Source organism: Pogona vitticeps, chromosome 4 (genome assembly GCF_051106095.1).
Source record: "Pogona vitticeps strain Pit_001003342236 chromosome 4, PviZW2.1, whole genome shotgun sequence".
NCBI lineage: Eukaryota > Metazoa > Chordata > Lepidosauria > Squamata > Agamidae > Pogona > Pogona vitticeps.
The window spans coordinates 47944895-47959236 of NC_135786.1; the positions used below are offsets into that span (position 1 = coordinate 47944895).

General features: G+C 39.6%; 1 protein-coding gene across 2 annotated transcripts in view; it reads left to right on the forward strand.

Moving 5' to 3' along the window:
* SLC26A9 (solute carrier family 26 member 9) overlaps positions 1 to 14342 on the forward strand; it is a 48376-nt gene that overhangs the window by 18407 nt on the left and 15627 nt on the right. For both annotated transcript variants that reach the window (XM_020797776.3, XM_078391867.1), the window contains exons 7-11: positions 4291 to 4373; positions 6403 to 6550; positions 7950 to 8063; positions 10033 to 10110; positions 11143 to 11238. In XM_020797776.3, the coding sequence (XP_020653435.3) occupies positions 4291 to 4373; positions 6403 to 6550; positions 7950 to 8063; positions 10033 to 10110; positions 11143 to 11238 (519 nt within the window). The remainder of the gene's footprint in view (positions 1 to 4290; positions 4374 to 6402; positions 6551 to 7949; positions 8064 to 10032; positions 10111 to 11142; positions 11239 to 14342) is intronic.

Consider the following 14342-nt stretch of genomic DNA (forward strand, 5'->3'; position numbering starts at 1 on the left):
CAGCAATCAAAACATTGAAGTTATAGCTAGCACTACAATCACTTGTTCCTCAGTGCTTTAGTACCATCTTTAACCAGCCCAGATCAGGACATAAGTTATTAAAAAAAAACTTTAGTGGAAAGCAGAAAGAAAAGAGTCCTTTCTTCACTAGTTAGGATTTCTAGCCTTCAGAGATGTTTGGGCAGGGTGGCTGAGGGGTTGTCAGGAGACAGTGATTGATTGTTGTTGTTACTGGTTCAATTTATATACCACCCCATAGTGCTTAGAGCACTCTTTGGCGGTTTACAGCATAATAATCCAAACAACAACTTGCCCCCCCAGTGACCTAGGTACTGTACTCATTTTACCACCCTCAAAAAGACAGAAAGCTGAGTCAACCTTGAGCTGGCTAGCTGAACCTGTCAGGATCAAACTGAGGTTATGAGCAGAGGCTTGAATGCAGTACTGCAGTTTATCCACTGAACCACAGGGCTCTTTTGATAGGGTATTGAATCTTTCCCTCTCTCAGTCCCTGGATCTGAAGTTATCTTGACTGGGCTGCAATCCCTTTAAAGTCTGCATTCCCGATTTTTTTCATGCACTTCTATAATAACTTTCTCTCCTGCAGGCATTAGGTCTGCAATATGCTGGTTATTTCCATTGGGTATCCATGACAGCCTGTTGCAGCAGAAGAAAAAACACAAATTCCTGTAGTATCTTAAAGATAAATAAACTCATTATACAGTGGACCCTTGACTTACAGACGGCTTGACTTGCAGACTTTTTGAGTTACAGACTTCTCTGGCCATAAAATTTAGGTTTGACTTGCAGACTGAGATTTGACTTACAGACCAGAAAAAAACCAAAATGGAACAAAAACGGCCTGTTACGGGATTAATCGGTTTTCAATGCACTGTAGGTCAATGGAGACTTGACTTACAGACTTTTTGACTTGAGAACCGCCTTCCAATATGGATTAAGTTCTCAAGTCAAGACCCCACTGTAGTACGAACTTTGTGGATTATATGAAGCTTAATCACTAGGTGGCACTGGACTTTATTCGGATAGAATGAAGACTGTTTCCCCTGGTTATTCTGTTCTGATTTGAAAAAGGTAATATGTTTTTAATATAGTTTCTGGCCATGTGTGGCTTCTAAGCCTTTCATGATAGAGGGGTCCATATGTTAGATGTTCTGATTTATTTCCTTTTAAAAATAAATACAGTGGGGTCTTGACTTGAGAACTTAATCTGTATTGGAAGGCGGTTCTCAAGTCAAAAAGTTCTCAGGTCAAATCTGCATTTCCCATAGGAATGCATTGAAAACCATTTGATCCGTATCTGCTCTTTTCCGTTCATAGAAACTAATGGGAAGCTGCTATTCCGCCTTCGACCACTAGAGGGGGATATTTTGTTTCTTTTTTTCTTAGGGCAAGAAAGGTTCAGGGAAGGCAGGGAAAATACAGTCCAGTCAGTACAGTACCAGGCAGTCTGAAGACTGTCTCCCAATCCACTCTCTAAACGCTGGGAGGAGTGAGGAAGCAGACAGGCACCCTTTTCACTGGCCAACAGTTAACTGAAAGTTCACATTTTGCACTTTCCCTGCCTCCCACGCAGTTTTTTTCAGTTCTTAACTCAAATCTAAGTATGTAAGTCGAGTCAATATTTTCCTATGAGAGTGGTTCTTAAGTCAAAATGTTCTTAACTCAAGCCGTTCTTAAGTCAAGATCCCACTGTAACACGTTCATCCCATCACTTAAGGGAGAATTGCTCACATAAGAATTTCCCTGTATCCTGTATCCCTTTACAGAGCTTAAAAAGGGATAGAAATCAGTTCAAATAAAATGAAGCACTGTACATTTGAAAGTGAAAAAATAGCTGCCTTAACAATGCAATGTTATGTGTTTGGGGGGAGGAGTTTCAACTTTTATTTTCTGCTTTCATATTTAAATTGGGGGAAACTGTACAGGTTGGTGGGTACAGAAATATTCTGAGTACTTCCAGTGTAAGCTTTTATTCCATCATCATTCTTCATTTGTAGGATTTTATGCATGATTTGAGGACAGGGGACATGATTTGTCTTGGGCTGACAATGGCTGAAATCCTTTTGTGATTTGATATTAGCATAGAAATGCTAAATTTCTATGACCAGATGTTTTCTCCCCACCACCTTGCCATTCTTAATGCTCGCTTCTCAGTCTCCAAGCATAGTCCCCTGGCAGAGACAGACACAAGGCTAGCCAAACAGATACATGCACCCAAACGACATGTTCATTTCCTTTCTGCTCCTTCCTAACCTAGCCACCAAATACCCCAAGAATCAGCTTTGTGAGAACAGGTACCACTCTTGCTCTCTCACTCTGCTTACTTGGCTCCCTCCTTCAAACAAACAACAATCATGCACAGTCTATATTGTATGGGCAGATTCTAGACAAACAGGATTCTGGTCAAGATCTTCACCCATTTGTAACTCATACATGAGCAGTTTACAATTGTTTGCTTTTCTCTTTTTCCTTACTGCAAAAGTCTATTAAGGTGGGAAAATGGATTAACTGGACAATGGACTGAATCAATGAACTTACAGAAGAGTTGGGTCACCAAATACTTGCTGATTCAATGGCTTACTCAAGTTGTGACTACATATGAGAAGCAACAGGATTTCACCCATTGATTCCGAGCAAAATGCAAAGAATTTCTTGGGTTGAGAGGTTGTCCAGTAAAGAAGTACTAAATTGAATGAATAAAGATCAGGAAGTCATAACATACATAAAATATAGAATTACTCTGGTCAAGTTTTTATTATGTGCTGTCAAGTCCCTTCTGGTTTACAGTAATTCTACAGATGAGTGATCACCAAACAGTCATATCATAAACAGCCATATTTCAGGCTCAAATAAATCTTTGTTTCCCCCCTCAGCTTTCTCCTCTATCCAGCCTTAACATCTTGCATAGCAATCAAACATATCACAGTATGGATGACCTTGGTCTTAATCTAAAGTGGATATATACATGAAGAGCTTCTCTACTTCCTTCATAGTCACCCTTCTGAGTTTCAGTCTTCTGCTTACATCTTCTGATTGCCATTTGGTCATGTGATGAGAAAAAAATACAGATTGTTACAAAATAAACTGAGAAATATGTTCAGGAAGAAGCACTTTCCTCCCAAGAAGCAGCCATCTTTTAATTTCATGGCTGCTGTCACCATCTGCAGTATTCATGGAGTCCAAGAAAGTAAAATCTGTCATTGCCTCCATATCTTCCCCTTCTATTTGCCAGGAGGTGATGGGACCAGTGGCCATGATCTTAGGGTTTGTTTGTTTGTTTATTTGATGTTGATGTTGAGCTTCAGACCATTTTCTGTGCTCTCCTCTTTCACCCTCATTACGAGGTTCTTTAATTCCTCCTCACTTTCTGCCATCAGAGTGGTATCATCTGCATATCTGAGGTTGTTAATATTTCTTCTGGCAGTCTTAATTCCGGTTTAGGGTTCCTCCAGTCCAGCCTTTCGCATGATGTATTCATGAATAAGCAAGGAGGCAATATACAGCCTTGCCATACTCCTTTCCCAATTTTGAACCAATCAGTTGTTCCGTGTCCAGTTCTAACTGTTGCTTCCTGTCCCACATGTATATTTCTCAGGAGATAGATTAGGTGGTCAGGCACTCCCATTTCTCTAAGAACTTGCCATAGTCCACACAGTCAAAGGCTTTTGCGTAGTCAACGAAGCAGAAGTAGATATTTTTCTGGAACTCTCTGCATTTCTCCATAAACCAGCGCATGTTAGCAATCTGGTCTCGAGTTCCTCTGCCCCTTTGAAATCCAGCTTGTACTTCAGGGAGTTCTTGGACCACATACTGCTGAAGCCTACCTTGTAGGATTTTGAGCATAACCTTGCTCAAAATCCTACAAAGATTGCTTGCTTTGAGAAGGTTTGATAAGGCCTATATGCTCCTCAGATCTATACAGTACTTTAATCTGTCAGGTAGCCAAAGTGACCTTGAGTGTCATTCTTTCAGAAAAAAAGAGGCATATAAATCTGGGGCGGGGGGGAGTTTGGAACTGCAGAGCTGGAAGGGGTCCTATGGGTCATAACGTCCTGTCAAGGAAGCACAGTGGGAAATTGAACTGCCAACTTCTGGCTCCACAGCCAGATGCTGAAACCACCGAGCTAAAATAAAATCATTTCTCCCTTGTGTGTGTGAGTGTGTTTGTTTGCATATCTAAATTTGCATGCATCTACCTACACATGTATATACTGATGCAGAAAATGAAAAAATAAGCACTGCTTGACTATACCTTTACTTTGATTTCAGGTCATAATAGCTACTGCAGTTTCTGGATGTTATAATATGCCTGAGAAATATGACATGCCAATTGTTGGAGCTATTACTATGGGGTGAGTAAATTCACTGACTATTCTCCCCTTCCCCTCCCCATGCAATATAGGAATATTTTAATAATGTCCACAGCTCCAAAAATGCATTTTTAAATATATAGTTCCCAGAATCCTCTAGATAGCAGGGCCACTAGATATGCCTGGATGGACAGTTCTGGAAGTTATTGTTCAAGTTCTGACAAATTCAGCATATTAATTCTACTGTACATAGTGATGGACGTCTTCCTTTCTGTAGTCTGGACTTAACTAGATGTAATGCTCAAACTCCATGAACAAGAAGTAAACATGTTAGAACTGGGCCTGCATAGCACATGCCATTCCCTTTGCTCCACATTTAATATATTAACACCCATTAAGGTGAACTGTAGGAGGAAGCAACAAAACTGGAGGCTCTTAAAACATTGTAACTTCACTGCAAACCCTCTTCTCGGGTCCCAGTATTTGCAGCCAAACTTACTGAGAGATGGAGAGAAGGATTGTAATAGAAGTAAGAACAACTTTAGACATTTCTGAAAACAAATTGTAATACCTCTGAGCACTTCCAGTTATTGGCTATGTTGCAACATCTCAAAGTAGAAAGTAGGGCAGACTAAAAGTGGACAGTGTCTGCAAGCCTTGATTGATGTGAGTCAGGCGATTAATGAATTACAAAGTACACTGTAATTACGAAGTGCAGAATCATCTCTGCTGTATAAGACACGTGAGAGCCTACTCTCAGCAACATAACTATTGTTCATACAAGCCTGCATTCTTTGCTAAAGGAACTACTGTGTATCCCATAAACAGAAACATTTCAGATATTTGTTCACCTTTCACCCAAATAATGCATAAAGGCAAATAATGCCTTTGTGACTTAGGGGCCATAGAAAAATTGCTCATTAGACCTAGTTCACATGCAGTATTGGTAACATGAAGATGTTTAGCTTTCATGGACAGACTGGTTATGTGGGTCTTTCCCATACTGGCATCCCAGTCTCCATCAGGGACATAGACACTGATATGCAGTCACTTGATCTGGGCTTCTCATAGGATTAAAACTTCCACAGATGACCAGCACAAGGGCATGACTCAATAGTAGCAACCATACTGTAAAAGTAACACAATGGAACCTGCATGAAGCAGAAAACTTGTCTGGAAGGCAATTTTTTTGTAACGTAGCAGACTGTGCAAGTCTACTGGCCCAGAGCTGGGAAAAGTCAGTTTTACTAGACTACAACTCCCAGTGGGGATTCTGGGATCTGTTGTCCAAAATACTAACATCTCTGAGCTCTCTACAAGATGCAGTTCACAAGCATATTTTCTGCAATATTGCAACACCATTGAACAAGGATTGTGGGGTGTCATTTATAAACAAGAGCAAAACTACCGTCAGGTTGAATCCATTTGTTTGCTTGAACTGATACCATGTTTTTGAAGACATTCAAAGCTGCTAACAGTCATGTAACAATAGAAACATGCAAAATGACAATGAAAGTATGAAAACAGAAGAATCGTTGAAATAATATCAAATGAAAAACAGATAAGCCAATGTCATCAGTTCTGGATCAAATTCCACAGTGATCCTACAGAGAAAATTGTTGACATTCAGGCTTTCTATGGCATGTATGTTTTTTAGCAACTGTGAAGACATTCATGAGGGGGTTTGACATTTAAATATGACTTTGGAGGCATTCAAAAAAACAATTGGACAACAATCTATCAGATCTGCTTCGATTTGGATTCCTGCATTGTGCAGGGGGTGGACTCAATAGCCTTACGAGCTCTTTCCAACTCAATTCTATGATTCTATGATTCAGCTCAAACTATGATTCTATGACGGTCCTTCAGATCCCTCCAATTTGTTTTGCTAATCGTTTTTATATGAATTGCAATCAGCATGTATACATTTGTCCATTGATGACTATATCTTCATGATGGCTGAATTAGATCTTGTGTCATGAAAAAGTATCCCCTGTTGAGTCTCTTATTTTTATCTGCAACTTTTGTTTCATGACTACTAAGGTTTTTTTTCCCCCTTCTTCGGTTCTAGTTTTCCATCTGCCACTCTACCTGAGGTGGGAAAGTGGAAACACATGATTGGCACAGCTTTTTCACTTGCCATTGTGGGCTATGTGATCAACCTGGCAATGGGCAGAACTCTTGCAACAAAGCATGGCTATGATGTGGATCCAAACCAGGTAATATGCCCAGGGCTCTTGGTGGAGAAAGGTGCAGAGAAGTGATTTTTACCCTACACTCACCCAAAGGTTCTGGAGTGTCATTTGCAAGTTAAAGTTAACTTAGAGAGGTGATGCTGTATTTATGGAAGGAGCAAAATGAAATATACAGGATTTACTCCGCATTCCCTCCAATGTTAGCTCTCCCACAGAACTCCCACTGTAAGGTCTTTGTTCTAAGTAAAAACACTGAGATTCCTTCCTCATATTTGAAGCCTAGGGCTCCTAGGAGCTGTCTAACATTGCTACTCACAACTGTGTAGATGAACACAGTGGAGAGAGAATATTACTTTCATGATTTTTTTTAAAAGGGGGGCACTTTCTGGAAGCTAGGACAGAACTATTGGCAAGCTATGAAGTCCTGGCAAGCAGCAGCTTAGCAGGTAGACCAAGCAATTTTCTTCTAATGGAGAAAGGCAGTTGCAAGGGGAGGAAAGCAGCTCATGTTGGTGTGAAAGAGTTACAGAGAGCGAATAGAATCTGTTTTATCCATCTGTATTTTGCTTGTGGGGAGCAATTCCTGGATGAAGCAGTATGAGAGCTAATCTATACATATTTTTTTAAAAAAACCCACACCTTTCTTTTTCACACATAAGTGACTACATAAAGCTCCATTCCAAATTCCAGCAGCATCGGGAGGCAGATATTCCTCACGTTTGAGGGAAACTCTTGCTGATACCAGTCCCTTAGTTGTTTCACAACTGCAGATTAAAACATGACTCAGAGAAAAATCTGGAGCAGAAACATAGGAACTCTTAAGTAGGTATTATTTAGCAATTAGTTTAAGGGATTAATTTTGTAAATACTTTCAGACACATTAACCAGATTCTTCCAAGGAACAGCTCAGAATCGTGCCACTTGAGAATGCCATGTATATGCATCATGCAGCTTAGGCTTTGCACAATGGCAGCTTTTTAAGATAATAACCAAGTGTTGCAAATTAACCTTTGCAGAACGTTTCTATACTCCTTGTTGCTGAATGAATGATTTGCTAGTAAAGAGAGCCTGAGATTAAATTGGTCGTGGTTCAAAGAAACCACGTTTGAATCTGCCATGCCTCAAGAACCTGCAAATCACACAACCTAGACGTCTGACTCAGAAAATCCTGGGATATCTCTGGAATGAGCAGCAACGATAGTTTTGTGGGAAATGGGACAGCAGCTGTATGGCGCTCCTGCTGGTGGCAATCTTTGCATGAATAATGCCGCCCTGACATCTGTAGCCTCAAAGTCTGATGTGACTGTTTGACCTATTTCTTGCATTTCTGCAGTTCCTATCAAAGGAACCTTGCTGCAAGGGCAAGACCACGAGGTTTGTTTAACCACTTAAACTGATTAGCCTTTTCTCCTTGCTTCCCTAGGAAATGTTGGCCCTGGGTTGCAGCAATTTTTTTGGATCCTTTTTCAAAATCCATGTGATCTGCTGTGCTCTTTCTGTAACCTTAGCTGTGGATGGAGCCGGAGGAAAATCTCAGGTTGTTTATTTGGTTGATTACTCCTCTCAGTGTGGGATACTCTGGGCAATGTGGAAGACTGGCAATTTTGGATGTCGGGTGGATTGGGCTACGAAGGGTATACAGTATTGAGGTTGTGGAGAGAGGAATGATGTCCTATCCAGAGGTGGGATTCAGCAGGTTCGCACCTATTCTATAGAACCGATTCCTAAATGTACTATTGGTTCTTAGAACCGTTTGCTGGCCTGAGATGAATGAAGGAGGAGGGGCCAGGTGACCAGCGACGAATGGGGGGAGGGAGCGCAATTAGCTGCCTCCCTTCCTGCGCCACACTGAGCCATCTGAGGTGGGGTGTGGGTGAGAGAGATAAAGCCCTGGAAAGAGCAGAGCCATCAATGGGGGAAAGGGGGGGGTAGGATGAGTCCTTGACGTCACTGGAGGAAAGCTCATGGCCTCGAGGCAGAGAGGGGGGTGATTGACAAGGCATGAGGGCAGGACACAGAGGGAAAAAGTTTTGGGGTGAGACCGCTTCAGTCAAACACCCAACTGTCCTCATTTTACTATGATTTTTTTAAGTTAAAGGTACCACGTAAGACTGTTGCTTATACCACATAAGACTGTTGCTTATATGGTACCTTTTTTTTAAATGTCCTGGGCATTTATTTATTTATTTATTTATTTATTTATTTATTTATTTATTTATTTATTTATTTATTTATTTATTTATTTATTTATTTATTTATTCATTCATTCATTCATTCATTCATTCATTCATTCATTCATTTATTTATTTATTTATTTATTTATTTATTTATTTATTTATTTATTTATTTATTTATTTATTTATCATTAGGACATAGAACCTGTTGTTAATTTATTTGAATCCCACCACTGGTCCTATCTGTCTGAAGAGTAAATTCAGTAGCCCAGTCAGCTGTCAATTAATTGATTCCTCTGACCTGTGGAGGATCAGGGGAAGTGAAATTATTTTTTTACACTTCTCTCTCCCTCTGTCAGTGCTGCTCTGTTTTCCCCTTTGCTCCTGCCCCACTTCCCTTGCCCCATTCTCACCCCCTACCCCATTTTCTCTCTCAGAATCTACAGCCACAATGGCTGCTATCTCCTGACTAAATAGGCTAAGCATTGAGCATGCCAAAAAGAATGTATGTCCTACTGCTTGGCCAGAAAGGTGCACAACAACTTTTAAAAGGGAAGGATAGATATTTCAAAGTAGAAACACTTGAGGACAAGGTATGTTTTTTTCCTTCACTCCAAACCATACCATCAGTGATCCATATACCATCTGAATACCAGTGTGGACAGAATGTTGGGCATTTTTTTGCTTTGCAGGAACTCAAGGTGGTTTAATAGTCATTCTAGTTATACAGCAAACCCTGGAAATGTAAAGTGAAGGAGGATTTGGATGCTAAAACATTGCATTCTTAGCATCATCACCAAATCCACATTTCCAAGATTCTTTGGAGAATAATCTGATTTTGGTCAACGCATTGCCATTGGGTCACACAAGCCATCCCCTGTTTTTGTGGTTGTTGCTATCACCACCTCAGCCAAATCTGAGGCCACACGATGACATTTTGGCTGTGGGGAAGCTCTAAAGAAATTTTTGAAAAAACAAAATTCAGGGGACACATCCTTTTGTTTAAAGGAGAATTGCTCTTACAGAAGCTGCCTGGGTCCATGATTTTGCTTTAGAACAAGGCATATACTCCATGCAAAGTTATTTTAAAAGGAATATCCTATTCTTTGCTGTCAACATGCTGCTGAAATTTGGTGGCACAGCAGCAAATACAATCAGGTGACAGCAGAGTGTTGACTCCTGGCCAATGTGTGAGAGGGGGAATGCGGCCCTAAAGTTGTTCAACCCTGATTTATCGTGTAGCCATAAGATTATTTCTTTCTTGACCCTACCATTGACAGATATCATGACATGTTAAGTCTTTTTGCAGTAATGGTGCTTTTCTCCCTCCAGATATCAAGTTTTTGTGTGGCAGTGGTAGTGATGATTACCATGTTGGCTTTGGGGACCTACCTTAGCCCCCTTCCTAAGGTAAAATTGCAGTCTGAAAAGTCTGCTTTTGTACATGTTTCCAAGATAAATATATCCTAATTATTTTCTCCTATATGTGCTTTTTTGTGGAATATATTTAAGTTGGTTTTCCTTCATTCTCTTCCCTAGAGAATCATGACAATTTGTGAGGAATTTTGTGAATGTGTAAAATAGAATTCACTGCACCTGTAGTAAGTTAGAAATACCAGGAATATCTGGGAGAAACAAAGGCTTGTCTGATTGAAGTAAAAGTTTTGTGCCCTCCCCTTAGTTCTGCTTTCTCCTGGTGCTTACCGGGACTTATATCTACACAGAACTTTAAAGAGGCACTTCTCTGGAACTTCTTTTCTCCAGAAGATCTCTGAAATCCTGGCAAGAAATCCTTTCTCCTACTGGAGCTTTGCTGTTTCATTTAAGAAAATGCTAAAATGGCGTGCTAATTAAAATATCTGGAGGCTTGGATGGAAAAAAAATCAACTCTCCAGAGGAAAGTGTTGCAGTGCTAAACTCCACACCTCAGAATAAATTCTGGGGAAAAAATAAACCACCTTCTTCTGGAAGAACAAAAACCATGGAAAGCCCGGGAAGAGCCACAGATCATATCAGACCTAGTGTTGTGCCATTTGGATGGTGGGAAAAATTACAAAACCATCAGTAACTAATGGAATTATTTAGCAAAAGCACATGTCCTATCTGGATAAGTCCAAAAACCATTGGATTGGTACAGACCCAATATAAATGGATGCTGGTTTTGTGCAGGGTGTTTTCAGTTCTTTGGCTGGAATCCTATTGGTGTTTGCATATGGTTTAAATCAGCAAATTAATTTGTGGTTTTCTTGGCAAGGTGCCAAGGTGCATCTTGGTTGTGAGATTAGTCTTTCTGTAATGTGTGTGTATGGGTGAAACTACCAAACAACTCTCTCTTAGCCAAGTTACGCAATATGTTCATGTACAATATTTGGGTAGCTAAAGTTCATACTGTCCTTCTGGATTTTTGTCATTGTTTTTAATGTTATGTGATTGATGTTGTAGGCTGTATTGGGAGCCTTGATAGCTGTGAACCTAAAGAATTCTCTCAAACAACTGACTGATCCATACTATCTCTGGAAAAAAAGCAAGCTGGACTGTGTGAGTGTCTCATGTCAAATGTCTTGGGGGAAGAATAGAGGGACCTGGACAAAATATTACATTTGGATTAAGTATTAGAAGAGTAGCTGTGTTAGTCTGTGATAGTTTGGATTAAGTCACTCCCCTGTAAAACAACAGCATGAAATCTAAAAGAATACAGAGACTTTGCACTTAGGTGTATTTGTCTTCTGTACTTCCACCGTCATGAAACTCTTCTTAGATTCTATCATAGAATGTGGGTCTCTGAGAGTGTCTGGAGTTGTTTTAAAGGCAAGTAGCATGTGGTCCCTATATTTATGGAGATATATTTAAACCATATCTCTCACTGAAAATAATAAGAAATATTCCACAAAAAAGCAGGAGTTTCAGAATGAAGCAGAACTTTAAGAGAGGAGTCACTAGTGTGTCAGCTACATTGCATATTTAGCCCAGGAAGAAAATTTGGACTTCCATGGCATATAATTGAAGTTTCCTTTCAGAGTTTTATAACTAGACTGTGACTAAATGTTTACGATTTGAAAGCAGCTAAAATAATAATGAGCTGAGCACCCTCTTGGTTGGTGTGTGTAATCTACAAAGCTGAACTGTTATTAAAAAGGCTGCATTTAGGCATCATAGTAAACAGTTTTTTAAAAAGATCAGGTTGCACAGGAAAAACCCCTGTATGAGACCCTTACCAGTCAGAGTACACAGCACTAGGCTAGAGGGACAAATTATCTGATGCAATGCACCACTTTATTCCAATATCTAGAAGTCATGCTTTATATATAGTCCCAGAGAAGAAAACGCTTTTTACAAGAAGATAATTGCTCCAGGCACTGGTTGATATAAACACATTAACATGAGCATCAAGGGAAAAATCAAATGTATAAATGTTTGATTCTTACATAAACAAGATTTATGGCAGGCGGTTATATTTATATAAATCGTGCCAATGTCCTGTGAGTTTCTTCAGACATTGCTTTATCAGTGAAAAGAATTATTTAAATTAGCTAGCCACAATATTCAAAGAGAAAGTAAGAGAAATTATGCTACAGAATTCTGGACAATGGTGTTATGAAAGTGGCGTATGTTTTAGTGGATGTGAATATCCTAAAATATGCTGAGCACAACAGAGACAACACTGGCAGATTTGAGCACCTTTACAAGTAGTTAACTTTAAAGCTGCTGAAGGATCATCTTGACTTTGAGAGCACTTACTTCATGTACTTATTCCTACACTCTACATTCAGCAGTACTCAAAGCCACACAACAATGGCTGCTTTAAGTAAACTGCAAACACACAGGAGGAATATGAATTACACCAATGAATAAATGAGTGACGGATCAAGTATGGATATTCAGAAGAAATATGAAATTTTTGTTTGTTGATTTGTTAGTCAAAACAACGAACCAGCTAATCAGCCTTAGGAGCTGCCCTCCACCTCTTGCTCCAGTCTGTTAGAAGGAAAGATTTCATTTCCAGCAGTAAGGATTTCATTTCTCTCTGCCGTATCATCTGTTGCTTACAGATAACAGCCTAGTTCCTAAGACTTGAGCTCAGGTGGCCTATGCTAGCACAATGGGGAAGGGGGTCTAGCTAAAATACTGAATGGGGAACCATCATCTGGTGCCTTGATGACGTCAGGGCAAGGGGCGCATGTACCATGCCCCAATGTCACCTCATCCACAAAGGGCTGCAGGAGAATCTCTGCTCTGTACCATTTGTTACCTTGATTTAGAATTTTGAAAAACAGGGGTAATATCTCAGTAGATGTTTCAAAGCCTACCAACTTTATTTTCAATGTATTTTTATTCACCTTCTTATAAAGGTCAAGCCATATGCCTGGTCGCCATTTTAGATACCGTGTTTCCCCGAAAATAAGACAGGGTCTTATATTAATTTTTGCTCCAAATGCATTAGGGCTTATTTTCAGGGGATGTTTTATTTTACAGTCATGTCATTTTCTGATTGCTGCACAATGGTAGAAGATGGGGCTTCACTTAACTGGGACTTATTTATATTATGAGCATCCTGAAAAATCATACTAGGGCTTATTTTCAGGTTAGGTCTTATTTTGGGGGAAACAGGGTATAATTCAGTAACACACTACATTGCTTGTTCTGTTGTTTGTTACTTATTACTTTTTAGATTCTTTTACTGTGTTAGAATCCAGAATGACTTGCGCATCAGGGGGTGGCTACCTCATCCACAAATTGTAGGTGGCCACGGTCATCTACAACTAGGAGTAATGCTGTTATTTGTAACATGTTATTTCCAACCTCTGGGATGAATCACATCACCTTTGCAAATAATATGTCAGCTTTAGATGCCTATACCAACTGCACAAGTTTTGTTTTACTGGTGTGGATGTTACAAGGCAATGTGTGCTGGCAGAAGCCAGTTTATAGCTACTAAAATGGCACTAATATGAATAATCTCAGAAGGAAGTGTTATTAGAATGCACCAATACAATTGAATGCCATCTTATAATCTAAGACATACAACAAAAAAGGAAAAGGGAGGAGGAATAGGAGAGAATAGGAAAAGAAATAAAGAAAACTCAGGGTTTTAATTAATATGGTTCTTGTAACGACAATCTGTGATGATTGCAGTTCTATAACACATGCCAGCTGGCCTACTTAATAACTTGATCCTGGAAAAAATGTAATGCAAACAGGGGCCATTTATTCCTTCAAAGTAGTTATATGGTGGTAGGGGATATGGAGCATGGTCTTGAACCTTTTCATGCTCAGATCCTTGGTACTTCTAGAGTGTTTGCAGAAATTGCGTTCACATTTTTCTTAGCCAGCATGGAGGGCTAGAATCCTGATCCTTTCAAAAAACAAAATAGTTAACAGTGTGGATTTGAAATCACGATTGAAATTTGAAAAATCAGATTTTGAAATCAAAATATCATTTTTTAAAATTTTAATTGTGATTTAAATTGCAATTGATTTTTATGCACCCTGGTTATCACAGGATTTCTTGGTGTCACCACATTCTGCATTACTAAGCAGATACTGCTAATGTTGGTTTGAATTCTTTAAATCAAAGAATGTGTTTAAAATGTGTTTTCCATCTCCATTCCCTCATACAAAGTCATCATTGGCCAGTGCAAGGA